The sequence below is a fragment of the Tiliqua scincoides genome, chromosome 3, assembly GCF_035046505.1.
Source record: "Tiliqua scincoides isolate rTilSci1 chromosome 3, rTilSci1.hap2, whole genome shotgun sequence".
NCBI lineage: Eukaryota > Metazoa > Chordata > Lepidosauria > Squamata > Scincidae > Tiliqua > Tiliqua scincoides.
In genome coordinates, this window is record NC_089823.1 from 102,900,117 (window position 1) to 102,917,702 (window position 17,586).

A 17,586-nucleotide genomic window follows, 5' to 3' on the forward strand; every position below is an offset into this window, starting at 1 on the left:
GGGTTTGCTGTAAAGGAATTTTGGATAAAGAAGGTATTTTCTTTCTTTCAGAATTAAAAGGCAACCTAACTTAACCACATGCTGTTTAGAAGAGAGCACTATATCGAGCTTTTCCATACTGTTGCAGCTACCAAGATATGCAAGAGATGATAATGATGATGATGATAATAATACAGGTATTTATATACCGCCTTTCTTGGTCTTTATTCAAGACAGTTTACATAAGCAGGCTATTACAATTGAAAGTAGGTTCTATCTTCCAAGAACCACAACATTCAGATGTTTCTTTCTGATCTGGTTTCACATTCTGGCCTCCATCCTCCCACGCTCAGAGCAGATGGAATAACATGGCTCAGCTTGTCAGCTGCTTCAAGGTCACACGGTGCAGGTGGCCTCGAACTGGCGACCTTGTGGATGTTATCTTCAGGCAAATGGAGGCTCTACCCTCTAGACCAGACCTCCTGCCCAATCCTATGGGCAGATCCTATGCCCAATCCTATCCAGCCTTCCAATACTGATGCAGAAATGCCAACAGGGCATGCGCTACATCCTGTGGTGTTCCCTTACCTCCAGGTTGCACTGCAGCTGCATCGGCAGTGGGAAGTTGGATAAGATTGGGACCCAAGTAATACATCTTTTAGAGAAAAATTTTAGAATCTTCTTCAGGCAGGCATTTGATGACAGCATTTAATGAGGCTATGGGCTGTGGCCAGTTGTGAATGTTACCTAGTCTATGTTCAGAAACATTAGAATTAGATGGGCTAAACATCTAAATATTCATTAGTACAGTTTAAGTTATGTTCCTGACACATGTATTGAGAAGAGAGAAGTAATGGTTCCACTTTATTCTGCTTCATTCAGACTCCACCTGGAATGCTATGTCCAGTTCTGGGTGCCACAGATTAAAAAGATTATTGACAAACTGGGGCAGGTCAACAGGAGGGCAAGTAGGATGGTGAGGGGGACCGAGGCCATGCCCTGTACAGACAGGTTAAATGAATTGGTCATATTTAGTTTGAAGAAGAGACAGTTAAGAGGGAACATGTTAACTACCTATAAATGTCTGGGGGGGAAGTCATGTGGGAGATGCAGTGAGTTTGTTTTCAGTTGCTTTGGAGGGTAGGGCCAGAAAAAATGAAATGTCAATAAGGGAGAGGTAACATTTAATTTAGGAACAACAAACATATTTGGTGTGGAGCTGTCTGCCTTGGAAGGTGGTAGACTGGTCAATGATGGAGGTCTTTAAGCAGAGGCTGGATAGTCACCTATTGGGCATGTTGTAGCTGTGGACACCCTGCACTGGCAGAGAGGCTTGATGACCTTGTAGGTTCCTTCCAACTCTATGATTTGTTTGGTCTTAATGTTAGCAAAGCAAGAATACCTTGTCTTAACTCTTGATTCTTAAAGTGCTCTTCTAGTTTTCCTTTCAATATTCCTCCAAGTTCTTCAAAGTGTTCATTGTTGAGACATCCATCTCCCATTACTTCAATACACTAAAGAACAAATTTTATAGACAACATACAGCCAATGTTATTATATTGGTGAAAGTCTTCCTGCACACCTTTAGAAGGCTGTTTGAGATGGTGCTGCCCCAGTTTACTGATCTGACAATATCAAACAACTGCAAAACATACAGTGTTATGAACTAGTTAACATTATAGAAAGACCAGTTATAACATTCACATGTACGTCCCATGTAGTTTATATCACAAATTACATACAAATGTGCACTGGGCACCCTATTTCTTGAGTTTCTGTAGCTAAGCACCACAAAGAAAAAGACCATAGCAAAGACTTTGATACCACAAAGACATATCAGAAGTTTAGCAATCTTCCCTGTATTTGGTGTCACAGTGAACCATGATTTAGGAGATGAAAGGTACTGCACATTTGCATAATTCACAGACTATATTCATTACAAATCTTGTGTAAAATAATGCATCAAACCAATAATTAAAAACTCAAATTCAAAATTTCTACTGAAATAATTTAACAAGTCTGCTAACAGTATTCCAGCTGATTCTCTACTGCTAGCTTTCTAACTTAATATAGCTGTTGGGAAATATAAGCAATCTTAGGCTGCAATCCTGGGCACATGTACCTGAAGAAAGTTCCACTGTGCAGAGTGACTTACATCCAAGTAAGCATGCATAGGATTATTCTACTACAATTTATTGTATGAGCTTTAAATTTAGCCCAACTACATCTGCATATCATAAAAACATACTTTTTCATTATCACAGAAGAGGTATTTCCTCTTGCGTGAAAGATAGAGGTATGGAAATGTCTTTTCTAAGATGGGACCTACTGTCATTTTTTAAAGTAGGTATATTAAATTTTTTTACATTAGTCAGACAGCACATTTTAAAAATCAATTAAGGACTGGAATTTAGCTAGATTTATTGTTCACTTACATATATTTATAATCCACTTTTTTTACCAGACACCAGGTATCCAAGGAGACCAACAATAAAACCCAACAAATTTTTAAAAATGGAATGGTGCCGGATGATACTCAGACCTCCACTGCAATTTCTATTGTTGCACTGGCTGTCTGGATAGCCCCAGATACTTTTGTCCCTGCAGGGACAAAAGTATCTTCTCACTCAGGCAGTTAGGTGCTCTCCAGCTTCCCTCTTCCCAGTAATAGGGCTGGTTAATGAAGGCTCTTGGGGAAATGATGATGGAAAATGCCTATCATTTCCCAGGCCTCCAATTTAAAAAGAAATTGAAGATTGGCTTTCTACAATATAAGATTTAATAGGCTCATATTTTTAGAAAATCTTATTCAGGAAGGACACTTTCAACTAAAGCTCAAGAATCTGTGTCTAGGAATTTAAACAATCTTACTGATCTATCAATTTTGTAATTGAACCAGCAAAAGCTGCAACACAACTAGCTTACTGGATTTGAATCCTGCTTGCAACTAGTTATTAGGACAGCATGACTTTGGATAGAAAGCCATCAATCAATCAATCAACAGTATTTATATACCGCTTTTCAACTAAAAGTTCACAAAGCGGTTTACAGAGAAAAATCAAAAGCCATGACTGTTTAATACATAGAGTCTACACTTAATCCCATTTAACTACTGTACTGTTTTATATAAAAATTCTAAGAATAATAGTTTGGATTCAGAGATATCACTGCATTAGCAAAAAATCACTTCTGCTTGATGGAATCTCTGATTTCCACAGATTTTCTATACCTACTGCAGCTTGCTGTGTCTCTCCAAAAAGCAATTCCTGTGTGCTGGGTTATCCTACTGAACAGTATGGAATACATCATGGAGTGCAGTGAGGCAGATAGGGAATCAGCAAAAATTGTGGAGCCAAGGTTGTATAGGCAGAACTACATTCCCACTTGGGCAGTGACATATTTAAAAGTCAATGCTGAAGCAAAAGCACACAAAGAAAGAAAATATGACCCACCTATGTGCTGTTTTGATTATACAGCTTATTACTAATCTTAGAACACTCACCAGTAGAAGTAAGAAGATTGCTTATAAAGGAGAAAATGTTACCTTGGCAAAAGAATGCATGATCTCCGACAGTACATCTGAATCAGGTTCTGTCCCTATGGCCTTAATAAGGGCATCACACATAAAATGCCACATCTGGGTGAGGTATTCTGGGCCACGAACTCTTGCACATTCTAGGAGCAAAGGCATGGATTCTGCAGCTGCCACACGAACACGTTGAATTCATTAAGGTAAATTACTAAACAATTTTTACCACAATATCAGACTACCATCAATACAAAGCATTCTTCTGAAACTACAATAACTAGCACTGATTTCCAGTTCAGAACCCAGACTTAGATTTTAAATCACAACTAAGCATGAGATGTTTTATCTGTTATATTTCTCGAAACCAAGCCAGACAACCCAAATTAACTGGAACAAATGCTTGTATAATAAACAGCATTTATTCAATTTAAAAAGACAAGCAATCATCCACAGTGATAAAGTTTTATCTGTCCCAGAATTTTAGCTCTCAATTTGAAGGGACATCTCCACATACTATATTTCTAACTGAAATGCTGCTATAGGTGCAGAAGATAGGTCTTTGCTCCACTGCTGCTAAGGTAGCATTCCACAAGTGGTAGGCAATGCAGAGTTCCACTGAAAAAACCGTAAGAAGACTCAGAGTGCTGGGAAGGCATTCTAGCAACCCCTCAAGACTGTAACCATGATGCTCTCACTGTATCAGTTGTACTCTGCCCAAATGCTGAATTCTTATGCCTTCCCATTACCTTACACATTGATGACAAAAATACATGAAAACTATGTGAAGGTTTTAAACATTAGAACTTCACAGAACACTATGAAAGTGTTTAAACAAAAAGATATCATCGTGAAAATAGAATTTCAAGAGAGGAACCATCAGTTTCACAACTTGCTCAGTATACTCCACAAATCCTTCCTTCAGTTCTTTGGCATAACAAACCTAAAAAACAAAATGTAGTTACTTTAGCAAGGAAATACTTGCTGCTAAACAGTTAAAGTTAACTTCTGCAATAGGCAAACTGCACCTAAAAGCAAAAATGGTACACACCATTCTTGTTGCCTGTGATAAATTAGACCAGAGGTTCTCACTTTTTGTTCTTTGGAGGTCCTTTTCACTCCTAACAGATATCTTAAGAAGCCCCACCAGAGTATGCACAAAGCCTTGAGGGACCCAAGAGCATGTGTTGAACAGCCCAGTGCCAATACTCACAAAGAGCTGGAATAGAAGGGGAATGAGAGATGCGAAATGGGGAAGCAGGAGGGATGGGTGAGCAAATCAGGCAGGGGGCAGATGGTGGCCACTTATAGTGTGTTTGCGGAGTTCCTGAAGGCGTTTTAGGAAATCCACTGCTTCTAAGAACATACTTTGAGAAACAATGAATTAGACAATCAAATGATTAATGAATAGGTACCTTGGAATTACCATGAAACTTGGCACTAGTGAAACCTATATTAGCACAGTTGCTAAGAACCTGAGCAGGACTGCTGGTACCTGAAGGGGTACATAGATGCCATCCCCCTTTACCTGGTGATGCTTTAGTCCAGTGGTCTTCAACCTTCTTCTTTTCCCATAACAACTAGGCTTAACACTGGGGGGAACCTTTACCTTGGAATTTATAGAAAAAAATTTTCTTGCTTTTAAAGCTTTAACTGAGAATATTCCTCCAATGTGTTATCTACTCTCACTATAAATGCCACTCACTGAGTTCAGTCTTCCTTACTCTGACAGCAGAGACATATGTTTTCTAGCATGAGAAGAATCTTGCATCAACCACTTTCACCTTCTTGTTCTTCTAGTGGCTGGAACACTTATAATCTTTCACTGACCCTCTGCTGACAGAGCATTTCAGGGCCCAATACTATCCAACTTTCCAGGACCAGTGTAGCCATGCCAATGGGGCATGTGCTGCATCCTGTGGTGAGGAGGCAATCACAGGGGCCTCCTCAAGGTATAGGAACATTTGTTCCCTTACCTCAGGGCTGCATTTTGGTTGCACCGGTGCTGGAAAGTTGGATAGGACTGGGCCCTCAGCTGTCTAACCTAGTGTTCTTCTACCTTGGGGTTGCGATTCCAATGTGGTTGTACAGCCTCAGTTGTCAGGTTGCAGCAACTTATGGGAATAGAAAAAGGTTGCAGACTACTGGACTAAAGCATCACCAGGCAAAGGGGGAGGCACCTATGTACCCCTCCAGGTACCAGCAGATTGTGTCTCAGTCCTGCTCAGGTTCTTAGCAACTGTGCTAATACAGGTTTCACTAGTGCCGAGTTTCACGGTAACGTTTTCTACTCTCTCTAATGAGAGTGTTTGGTTACAGTGAACAGTGCTGGGAGAGTGTTATGGAGGTGGGGAGGGTGGACAGGAACCCGAGTGGAGTGTGTAACTGATGCTGGGTCCCCAGTCTCACACTTTATTGGGGTTGTGGCATGAAAAAAATTGAAGACCACTGGTTTATCCAATCACATTTAGGTTACAAGCTGCAGTCTACACAACTTTAGCAGCTTCAGTTCTTTTGAACATTTATTTTCAAAGCATGCCATCCAAAGAGAAGTTCCATTACTCACCAACATCTGACATGCAGTTGCTTTTTCTTCAAGGCCTGCAGTTTTGATACCAAAACTCTGCTGGTCTCCTAGATTTACAAATTCCCAGCCATCATCATCACTCATGTTTTCCATATCTTGGGCTAGCGATAAAAAAAATGTTAGAAGTGTTGTGGTATTCCTTACAAAGTGTCAGTAAGTGGAGTAAGAGTAAGAACTTACTGTCTAATAGAGCCACTTCAGGCTTAATTGATGCCGTTTTCATTAAAGGACCCATAACAACAGGAAGGTACTGCTGAAATTCCTTTCCAAGGATCTTGCACATTCTAGCCCATGCAGAAATCATGTATGAAATCTGTAAACAAACAATTACATTCAACTTTCAAATATATAACACAAAAAGTATATTACTTAGTATAATATATAAAATATACAGAAGTATATCACTACCCAGGCACACAAAATACTTTAAACATTAATGTTTACTCATACTGTTTTCTGAAGTCACTGTTATGAGGAATTTCTATCAGGAACAGGTAAACCCTAATACTTGGCATTTATAAAGCTCGAGTGTTCAAAGTACATTGTTTGCTGCAATTCTCACAACAACCCTATGAAGTAGGTTAATATTTTCCCCCATATTGCAGTTGGAGGATGGAGCTGACAAAAAAATAAACCTCCCCATTGCCTTCTAGTGTGTTTACGGAAGAGCTAACACCGGAACCAGGGAGTTCCTGATTCAAAGCTCAGCCTCTCAGCCATTATGAAACACAAGCTTTCAGTAATAGTAAAAAAAGCCACAAATGCCAATTTTCTTACCAACATTTTTAAAGAATGGGCTTTAAGGGTACCAAAAGTACCCATGAAATTGACTTATATCACTGCCACCACTGTTGGACAAATTACATTCCTACTCTGGTACAGTAAGAGGATTTGTTGTACTGTTAATCCTTATTTTCCCATAGGTGAGGAATGAGACTATAAAAACATGACTACAGACAGCAACAGGTCAAGTGGAAAAAGCAGAAACTAATAAAGACTGAATTTACAAATCACCCAATTGTGGCCATGGGTGGGGATAGAGACAGACATTTCAGCCCCACCCCGTATGCCCGTCCCATTTGATGAGCCTTTAGCTAGGTTGATATAACACTGGCATAGGTACAGCTTCTTTCCCTCCCCTTCCATTTGGTAAAATCAACTACATTCTCACCTGGAAAAATGTATATTTATACCACATGTATTAGCCAGGTATGTATAGTGAGATTTAACTAAAGATTTAAATCCTTAACAGGTCACATTTCCATATAAATTCAAATGTCTACAGATTTGAATTCAAATCTATTCACAACAGATGTGATTACAGAACTTCTGGAAATAGTAAACCTGTCTATCCTAAGCAAGCATATCAAACAAGTTGTGCATGATATTCTAACTAGGCAATTACAGCAGACGTCTCAATGTCATAAGTACTAGAAGCAAGCACTGGACATACCTGAGGATCATCATCTTCCAAGTCATTGAAGTCAGTCTGTGTTTTCAGCAAAAGCTGCATCACATCCGATGCATCTTGCATGAACTAGAAATAGAACACAACCAACTAGGTTACGATCATTACTAAGCATTCTAAACCAGTATTGTTCAGCTTCATACTGAAACTTATGACAATGGACTGCTTTGACATGACACCAAACAAAGATTTGGCATTAATGAGTACTCTCAGGCTTATAAACTCCCTCCTTCCCTTATGCACAGCAATTAGTAACTTTTAATCCTGTTTGTAGTAAAGGAGATGAGAAGTTACTCATCGACACACATGAGGAGAAAGAGCACACAACTCCTTAGGACTCATTTAGGTTTGGTTCAAACAGTTCCAGTATGAATTATAATGTGCACAAGTTCCATAGCTAAAGCTAGAAAAGGACAACCAAATGGTTTTAATCAGAGAAGATAAAAGCAACCTAGTACAGTTACAAACATTCAAGACTTGTTTCAATAGAACTTAAGCACACCAAGGCCATTCTTTCCACCAGCACATGTAAAGTTTGAATGTTTAGTTTAGATTTGTAGAGTCAAATGGGCTTGGGGGTATTCAATCCCACTGCCTGCACAAAAGCAGCAGTCTTCACACCAAGATCTCCATACTATTTAAGATGATAGTTTCTCATATGATATCAGGTATCATCTTGGATAGTTTTTGAATATAATTTTTAACTTTCTACCCCACATTCCTCTTGATTAAAGAGGAATGGTGGGGTATAGAAAGTTATATTCAAGAATCCTGAATATAATGGGCTGTATCCTAAGAAAGTAAGTCACACCAGTGGAAGAACCCAACTTGCAATGGAAATGTCTTCATTTTTACTACACAGATCTATTTTCCTTCTAACAAAAAGCCTGTTAGAAACATTTAACATATAAATGTAGAGCTGGCAACATTACAATCTAGTAGTAGAAATTTTAGTCAGCAAACGAAAGATTGCAAACATTCAAAATGAAGCTTACCTTTTCTTTTCCTACTGCAAGGCCAATTAAACTAATACATTCTATGGTTTTTCCTCTTAAAAGTCTAAGTTCCTTCTGCACAGCATTTTCAACAATGTGTTTAAGAGAAGGCATAAATAAATCATAATATGGAACAAACTTCTCTTCTGCTGTATCAGCAACTGATGCTATTGATGTAACAACTTGTTCCAACACCAGCTTAGTGCCTTTTTCTATTAGCTGCAGAAAGGACAGAAACCAAAACAAATTAAAAGACTTTGTTTGAATCTCAGAACAGTTTAGAAACTTCCACCTATATATAGATGGCTATTTTGTATAACATGTGGTGTTAGTCAATACAAATGCTTTTGTGCACTAGTAAAAAAGTTACTACTGTATCAATCACTCACAAGTTAAGAATCTTATGGTCCAACCCTATTCTTCTCCCCCAACGATGCAGCACCACCAATATGGCTACTGCTGCATCCTCAGTGGGGAGCAGTTGAGGAGGTCTCCTCTGGATAAGGGGACAATTGTCCAAAATGCAGGGAAAGTTACTTAGACCTACACTAGCTAAATAGCTGGTGCAGATCTGTGTGGACCTGCACTGCATGATCAGGTCCCCAAAGGGGGTTAGGATTAGGTGGCCACTGCTGCTGCCACCAAACCTACCCCCTTCCTTGACCTGATCTGTCCATGACCCACCCCTCTCCAATCCTGTTCTGTCCTCCATACACCTCTCACTTCTCCTGCTGACATAGCTGCTCCAGCAAGCGACAAGAAAGCTGATAACATGGGCAGAAAGGTGCTGGCCTTCCCGCCGGTGCTTCTGGCAGAATGCTGTTGGAGCACCTTTAAGTCTGATGACAAATGCTTTACAGCAGTTAGCGCTAGTGAGGGATCCTTACCAAGGACATCCAGTAAGTACAGGATTGGACTCTTACCTCCTGCAGTTTTAACACCATAGTAGAATGAAGATGCTTCACTAAGTTATCTAAATAAGGAATAAGAAGTGATTTTGGACAGTCTTCAGTAAAGTTGATCAGAGCAGCAGCTGCATGAGCTTGAACACGTTGGTTGCCTTGGTCTTCCATGGTCTGCAGAAGAGCTGCAATTACCTACAACACAGGTAAGCTAACATAAGTAAAAGGTTCCAGAACGAACTGCCTCAATATGAAATATATATCTTTCTACTTGCCTTCTCATGGAATTTTTTCTGGAAGCCTGGTGCAAAGTCTGTAGCCATCTGACCAATTGCATTACAAGCTGCATACCTTACTCGTGGATGCTGAAATATTTAGCTTTGATTAGTAAGCTCATAAACATGATAAAATACAAATTGAGAAAGCCAAGTGATTTAAACTTACAGGATCCTGAAGGAAAAGCAAAACCAAATTAACTATTTCATTCAGAATTCCCTCCATCTGTTGGTGACAGCCTTCTCCAATAGCTGACAGAGCCATCAAGCCAGCATGCCTGTATTTCCAGTCAGCTGTATTGAAACAATATTAGAAAAGAATGTAAAAGCTCAGCATCTATGTTTTACTCAGAATATGATTTTACCTAAGCTCACTTTCCCTCCATTCTAGGCTATGAGAATGTTTATCTCCCTTTCTGTTCAACATGGTTTCTTCCCACAGGGAAGAATCATCAATGATACAGTGACAATTCCTTAAGCTACTAAATTTAAATAGCAATTTTAACTCTTGTAGCAACAAGAAAGCTTGAGAATGCACCAAGCTAAGGGAAGTTTCTCTTAAATCCACTAATGTTGGAACTGGAATTTAACCCATTGCCCATTCTGACTGCTGCAGAAACCTAAATTGACTGTATTTTCAGAATTTTGGTCTACTTTTATTACATTTTAATGTTCCTATTTTCATACTCCTCTGTTATGAGTGTACTGATTTCAGTTGGCTGGTATCAGTAATCCTGTTGATCAAGTTACGTGCATACTTATGAAAACTGTGCCCTAAAAAACTGGATTTTGAATGGTGGATTAATTTGCAAATCCATCCTTATATATATTTTAAACTAGGACTGTAACACACCTACTAGCCTTGTGGAGATGACTCACTGTTAATGCCTCTGTCGGCCTTCCTCTCAGGCCTGAGCAGCTGCTGATGGCATGGATATTGTTGTGTGTATGTGTTGAAGGCCCTATGCAAATAGTTGCTGCATCTTATGGAGTCTGTGTGTGTGGGATCACATGTGAAACCTTGCTGCTGCGTGCAGTTGGAAGATGCTGCTGCACTGTCCAGTTGCTAGCTTCTTTTACTGTCTCCACTTCCGGGGGAGGGGGGGGAGAATGGTTGTCTGATGGTTAGCCCACACTAGCCATGGGGAATAGCAAAATGAGTCCCCATGCCTTCCAGTGGCTCACTGCTCCAATTGCCAAGCTTGACTGAGTCAGAACTCTCCAGAGAGCTCTTAAAAAGGGGAAATTTAAAAGGGAAATGTTGGCTTTGAAGAAAACGGTGGGATCCAGAGTGGCTGCCCCAATTGCCCTACCCAAGGGACAAACCTGTCCAATATAGTGAAATAAGGCTTTTATACTGGACTGCAAATATCCATCACTGTTAGTGCCAAAGCGTAATATGTGAGATCTACGATTGAGTACCCCAACAATGTTTTTAAATTTTGCAATATCCATGGTTTGATCATGGAAGCAACACTAGGGAAGGGGGCATTTAACCTTTTCTACGCTGCCATGTCCCTGATCTAAATCCACTTACCCTCAAAGCTGTTCTTAGTTCTGCTAAAAGAAAAGGTACCAATATTTTGTGCTCATCTCTTCCAGCAAATTAATAGTAGTTTTGAGGTAGACTGAGAGAAATATATAGTGCAGGGTTAAACTAGAACCACTTCCCCAATCTTTTTGAAGAAAAGCTGATACAGAAAATCTAACCACTGGATCTCCAATGTCACATTTGGTTAGGCCATAACAGGAGAGATATGTCATATTTGCCAAGCCCAAATTTTTGCTATCAGTACTTAGGCAAAAGTCATGTAAGATCACAATATCAGTTTGTAACAGTTATTTTCTTATACATTAACATCCAGTGCTCATGTTGTCCTACTGTGTACACACATGGTGGGACATCACATTTCCTCCCTCTAGGTTCCATTTACTTGCCATAATGTCTACATACATGATATTAATAAAAAATATTTTATTAACTGTCCTAAAAATTCTAAGTATTCTGTAGCTTTCTAAAAAGCTATGTAGGTCTGTTTTCCTGATTTTTGGAAAGCTAAGGATAGAATGTTATTTGAGTGTTATCTCGTATGTCCATATTACAGCAGATGCCTATTAATCCACTGTGCGACTAGACAAATTAAGTCTGAAATTATGACTTGGGTAAAGAACTTCGCCATCATGCACTTCAACGATCCTCTGATCTGTGGAGAAAGTGGTTCCTGTTGTAATCAGGAACCATCTTGCTACACTAAGTCCCTAACATATGTACTTGTTCCATTCCAGAGATCTGCCTGGAAGCTGGAACTTCTTAAACAGTCAGCTTTGGCTGGCCCAGTACTATCAAGCTGGTGCAAAACCACCAAAGGACAAAAGTGCAAAGTGCACTGTGCAAAAGTGCCAATGAAGCTGTCCACAAGTCAGGTATCCATAAGTTAGGCAGCCAGTGTACTTGTAGAATTCAATGCATCTGTTTCTGGGACCTTCTAGATCTCTGTGTTTTTCACCTAACTGACTAAGATCTAATCATCATATTCTATACACTTTGGAACTTTTCAGTTTTCCCCTTCCACCAGTAATACATCATGTCCTCCAAAAGTTGCTTCTAAAAAGCAGCACCCTCTACTGCTTGAAGTAAAAATTAACGCACACATTTTGGTCCTCTGTGGAAGACAGCTATTGGATGCAAAGCCACTAGAACAGTACATTTTCACTGATCTTAACTGCTGACGACAAGAAACATTTCCTATACTTAGAAAGCTTTAACATCTGCTCAAAGTCCAAAATCGAATTACTTACGATTCTGAAGCATCTGCATAATATGTTCTTTTATCATAGGCAGAACAAGCTTCCCACCAAGACCACATGCCATTCTGTCCAGTGCACTCTCACCAGCAACAGCATTGCTAAAGTCAATTCGTAAATTTAAAAAAAATTCATGAGTCTAACATTTAAGATAACAGAAGTCAATAAAATTGACAATTTTACCCCATCAAGTTCACTTCGCTGTATTCTATTGGAAAGCAGCGTACTTTTATGAACACAAGACTTCAGTACAAATTACAATTTAAAATATTCTAAAGTTTAAATCCATTTGTACTTATGTTAATACTAGGGTAGAATCCTACACATACCTGCCTGGGAGAAAGTACCATAAAACACAGTGGGGTTTATTTCTAATAGATGTGCACAGACTTGCACTGCCTATTTGACAGTACATTTAAAATGCTGAACTTTTAACATCTATAATATGAATTCTCACACTGTGGTATTGATCGAGCTTAGTACAACCATAAGACTTCTACTGCAAGAAACCCTGTTCTATTCAGTTCCTTGCTTTTATGGTACAAACTTTCTTTATATGAACTGTGTGACTGTCTCAAGTTATTACTCTAATCAGAAAACAGAAGTCCCCCCTAGAATGAGAACAAACTCCTCCAGTAAATATGCTATTTATTCTTTTTCTCTTTTCACATAAATTATGCATTTACAGAGTACTGGCCAAGGGAGCAAAGATATGCTAAATACAAGTGGAATCTTGGTATCCATGGGGGATCCATTCCCAGATCTCCCGTGGATACCGAAACCCATGGATAATGAAATCTGTGGGTTCCAACTCACAGGGGCTCCAAACATGATCAGAACCTGGTCCAAAGCTTTTCTGAGGTCTGTAGAGGCCATGTGCTGGCTCTACGGGCCTCAGTCTCCCAGATGTGACCAGAACCTGGTTCTGGTCACATCTGGGAGGTCTTTAGTGGGTTCAGCCGCTGGTTTGGAACCCATGGTCAGTCAAAACCGCAGGTCCAAAATCCATGGATAAACAGATTCGACCTATATAATGAAACATCCAAGCAGATCATAAGCCATTTTACTTTAATGGTGATATCAATAAACTTAAACAAACCACCATTTAAAAATAACTAATTTACAAATGGAAAGTTTCATGCTGATGTATGCAAGCTCATTCAATTATGACAGCCTTTCCCAAACTGAGTTGCAAGCCACTGGAAGGATGTAAGTCCATGCGAGGTGAGTTGAGGACTGGGCCCTCTCACCTGCCCTTGCAATGGAATGGCTACAAATAGGAGTAATTCTGGAGGCATTGGGTCCCGTCCCCCCCGGAGTTTCCTTCTGAGTTACAATGGGCCAGTGACCCACTCTACCGGCCTCTGCAGGCAATGGAATGGGCTGCAGAAGCCACAAAGCCACTTCTTGTTTTCTGAGGCAAACTGGAAGTTGCCTCTAAAATCTGAAGTTGCTTTTCAGGTTTTCCTCCTATTTGGAGGCCTTTGGGGGCCAGTAAAGTGGGTCACTGGCCAGGTGCAACCCAAAAGAGGCCTCCCAAGCCACCAGGAGTGTTACAAACCACCACAGGAGATGAGGTGGGTCACAGCACCAAAAACATTGGGAACAAGTGAATTATGAAATTTTCAAAAGCTATCTTACCACCAAAAACCCCTTTGTGAAATTCAAACTTCAATACAAGACATGATTACTAAAAAGGAGTTTGACTCTAGAAATTACAGAAGAACTATATTTTATAAAACTAGTAGTGCCTGACAGATATAGAAAACTGATCTTTAATCATCAAAGTATAATCAATACTGCACTGGATCCACACAGAGAATCAGGGTTTTCATGTGCCAATTCCTAACTGCAGCCTTTTGCACTCTCTAAAAAGCAACTGTTGACTGAGTTTCACAAGCACTTGGTTTCTTGGTGAGCAAATACACCCAACATTATTCTAGGCAAAGTTTATTTTTTACCCCACATCAGCTTTATAAACTGCTTGTTGCAATTGCTGAAATTGTGATAGTCTTACAGCAACTACTTACAGACGCTAGTTGACAAACTAACAATCCTTAAGCATGCCCTGCTGTGGAAGTTAATGGACATTTAATGGAACACATGAAAAAGTTGTAGATATAAAAAAGACACAGCACAAAATGAGCTGTACCACTAGAAAAGACCAAACCACACTGATGTTTTCTTTTTTTAAAAAAAAGATTGTTCACCTGTCAAAGTCATCATCTTCCAACTCATCAGAATTTGCCCAATCTTCATTTTCTTCTAGGTCTACCATCATGGTTAACATTTGAGGAACTAAAGAAATTTAACATTGCAAATTATAATTTGAAAATTTATAATCCACATACACCAGTCCCAAATCCTAGTAAAAACTGTAAGGATACGAAACCGGCACATATACCATCCTACCACAACATGTACCAACATCACTATGCTTAGTTCTGAAACTTCCATATAAAGCTGGTGAAACACTTAATTCCCACCTCTCTTGTCACCCACACACAGGGGAGAGATAGCTCAGTGACAGACTGCATGCTTTACATCAGGAAACTCCAAGGTTCAATCCCTATATTGCCCTCAAAAGTGGTTTAAGATCACAGGGTTGGAAAGATGTTAGAAATATTGGAAAACTCACTGTCAGAGTAATTAGACTAGATGTACCACTGTCTAAAATCAGTACATGCATCCCCCCATATCCAAAGATCCAGTATCCCTGGTTTCAGATATTCGCAGTCCCAGCCCCAATTACCTTCCACTTTCTTCTTTAACTATCAGGCATGTTTCTTGCTTTTACAGACACTGTAAGAGCAAAGTGACAGGCAGGCATGCAGCCTGCATTCTAGGGTACAGGCAGAACATCAACAGGAAGCCACTTATGTACTCAGAGTACATAAAAGAGTCCCCTTTTATCAGCAGTTTCTGTATCCATGGGGCAGTCGTGGTGGAACAGATCCCCCATGGACACAGCAAGACATCTGATTAGGATAGCATCATTTATTTACATTTGCATCCCTGAAAGTTCAGAAATCGTACTAAAGAGGATTGTTAGTCTGGTATGGCCTGGGCCCATGTGGATTGTTGAATTTCTGGCCATGTAGCTTCCAGTTCAGTTTTCCAAAGCCAGTCCAAAAAGGAGGCACGCCAAATGCTGCCCCCTCCAACTTATCTGGTGATGTGCCAAGCATCTGTTCTTCCTCACTCTGGATTGAGAAAGCAAGGGAAGTATAGAGCACAAGAAGTTAAAGGAGAGTAGTGGGCCACAGCTCTGATGCTCCAAGCCCACCACTCTCATCTTCTGCCACACTTACTCTTCTGTTCCATTCTCCCCCTTTTCAAACCTGAGAGTGAGCAGAGAAGGAGAAATATAGGCAAGTGACAGATGGATGTGGGCATCCCCCACTGATCTGTTGCCTGAAGCATCTATCACAGTTAGCTTCATCAATGGCCTAGGTCTGGAATTTTCTCTGAATACTGAGGTGTAGCCTAAGGAGGACATGTGGAAGGAACTCTGTAGAAGTGAACTCCATTGTCTGGTTCTCAGCATGGCAGCCCTCTGCACATGTTAAAAATTCATTCAAGGATCAGGCGACTTCCCAGAGAAATACTGTATAGCCCAGTGGTTCCCAAGGTCCCGGGAAGCTCAAGAACTGCTGTAAGTGCTTGCAGAGGAGTGAGGAAGACAGTGGGAGAAGGGGGAAGGAGAAGGGGGAAGGCAGCGGGACAATCCCCAGGATCGCACCGCTAAGGGGTGGGCAGGGGCTGGCACATACCTACCAGTCCCTGCAGCAGCCTCCTGGGGGTGTGGGGAGCCCTGCACAACCCTCCTTCAGAAAACGAAAGTGGAGTGATCGTGCCCCACCTCCGGTTTGCAATTGAAACAGGAAGTGGAGCGCAATTGCTCTACTTTCAATTTCTAAAGCTCGGGGAGCCCTGCGGAGGATTGCAGAGGGCTCCCTGCACCCCTGGGAGGATGCTGCAGGGACTGGTAAGTACGTGCCAGCCCCTGTGACCCCCTTAGCGACACAATCCTGGGGTCGTGTCGCTGCCTTCCCCCGCCCCTTAAGGGGGCAGAGTCCAGGGCCCTCAGGCTGGGGTGCCGCAACGCCCCAGTTTGAGAACCACTGATATTGTGATCCAAACAGCATTCATGGTTCCTGCTAAGTACCAGAAGTGATGCCATTAAGCAGGACGTGACATCATTCAGCAGGGGATGACCAGAAATAAGCACTTTTTTCTCACTTAAAAAAATGACAGAAACAAAAATATTCAAATCTTGTTTAATATTTTCAAAATATGGGAGAGCACAATTACTATGCAGGCTACCCTTAAGCAGAGCTGCTTCTGCTGAGATACCACTTTGTAGCTTAGTAGCTGAGAGGTGCTCTGCAAAGTGATGCCTTGACAGAAGCATTGCTGCCAAAGGGGGCCCACATGATAATTGGACTCTCCCAGTGCCTTCTTCCTTTCTCACCCCTCTTGGTCTGCCTCTTTCCCCGTATTATTCCTCGCCTTCCAAGGCCTCTTTCCATCTCTCCCTCCCAGCACCTTGGCAGAAGCAGGATTGCTGAAAGGTGGCCAGCATAAGTGGGATTTCCAAGTACCTCCCCTTTCACCTGCGCCACTTCTGCCAATGAATCACTGCAGCTCAGCAGCTGATGGTGGTGCTGGGAGAGCCCAATTATCATGCTGGCCAGATATCTGGCCTGTAGGCCTTTTTTTGACAGCCCTGGTATATTTAGCAGTCATCAACTTTATTCCTTAGAACCATACCTTTATATACATAGCTCTAGATAGCAACATTACACCTGCATTATTAACAAAACAAAAGAGGTTCCTTGTCTGATTTTAAGTGTTGTTTTTTTTTACATAAACTCATGCAAAAGAAATCCACATTAATTTTGTGTCACTCCACCAACCCTCCAATATGTTACACACCAGAGTGGCTATCTGTAATTTACCTAACCATTCCTCAGGTTCTTGTATATCTTCTTGTTTACCATGCAATATCCATATTGACAAACAAGCAAATTCTTAATTTTTATTGCT

At 40.7% G+C, this 17,586-nt stretch overlaps 1 protein-coding gene across 1 annotated transcript in view; it reads right to left on the reverse strand.

Annotated features, from left to right (window-relative positions):
* The window catches only part of IPO5 (importin 5), a 46,027-nt gene that overhangs the window by 10,781 nt on the left and 17,660 nt on the right, over positions 1-17,586 (reverse strand). Inside the window, exons 9-20 of the mRNA XM_066619369.1 lie at positions 14,748-14,835; positions 12,532-12,638; positions 9,902-10,026; positions 9,733-9,822; positions 9,479-9,652; positions 8,556-8,774; positions 7,546-7,629; positions 6,273-6,405; positions 6,072-6,193; positions 4,352-4,448; positions 3,524-3,696; positions 1,382-1,493 (exon numbers count right to left, since the gene is read on the reverse strand). Coding sequence (XP_066475466.1) covers positions 1,382-1,493; positions 3,524-3,696; positions 4,352-4,448; positions 6,072-6,193; positions 6,273-6,405; positions 7,546-7,629; positions 8,556-8,774; positions 9,479-9,652; positions 9,733-9,822; positions 9,902-10,026; positions 12,532-12,638; positions 14,748-14,835 — 1,524 coding nt within the window. The remainder of the gene's footprint in view (positions 1-1,381; positions 1,494-3,523; positions 3,697-4,351; positions 4,449-6,071; positions 6,194-6,272; positions 6,406-7,545; positions 7,630-8,555; positions 8,775-9,478; positions 9,653-9,732; positions 9,823-9,901; positions 10,027-12,531; positions 12,639-14,747; positions 14,836-17,586) is intronic.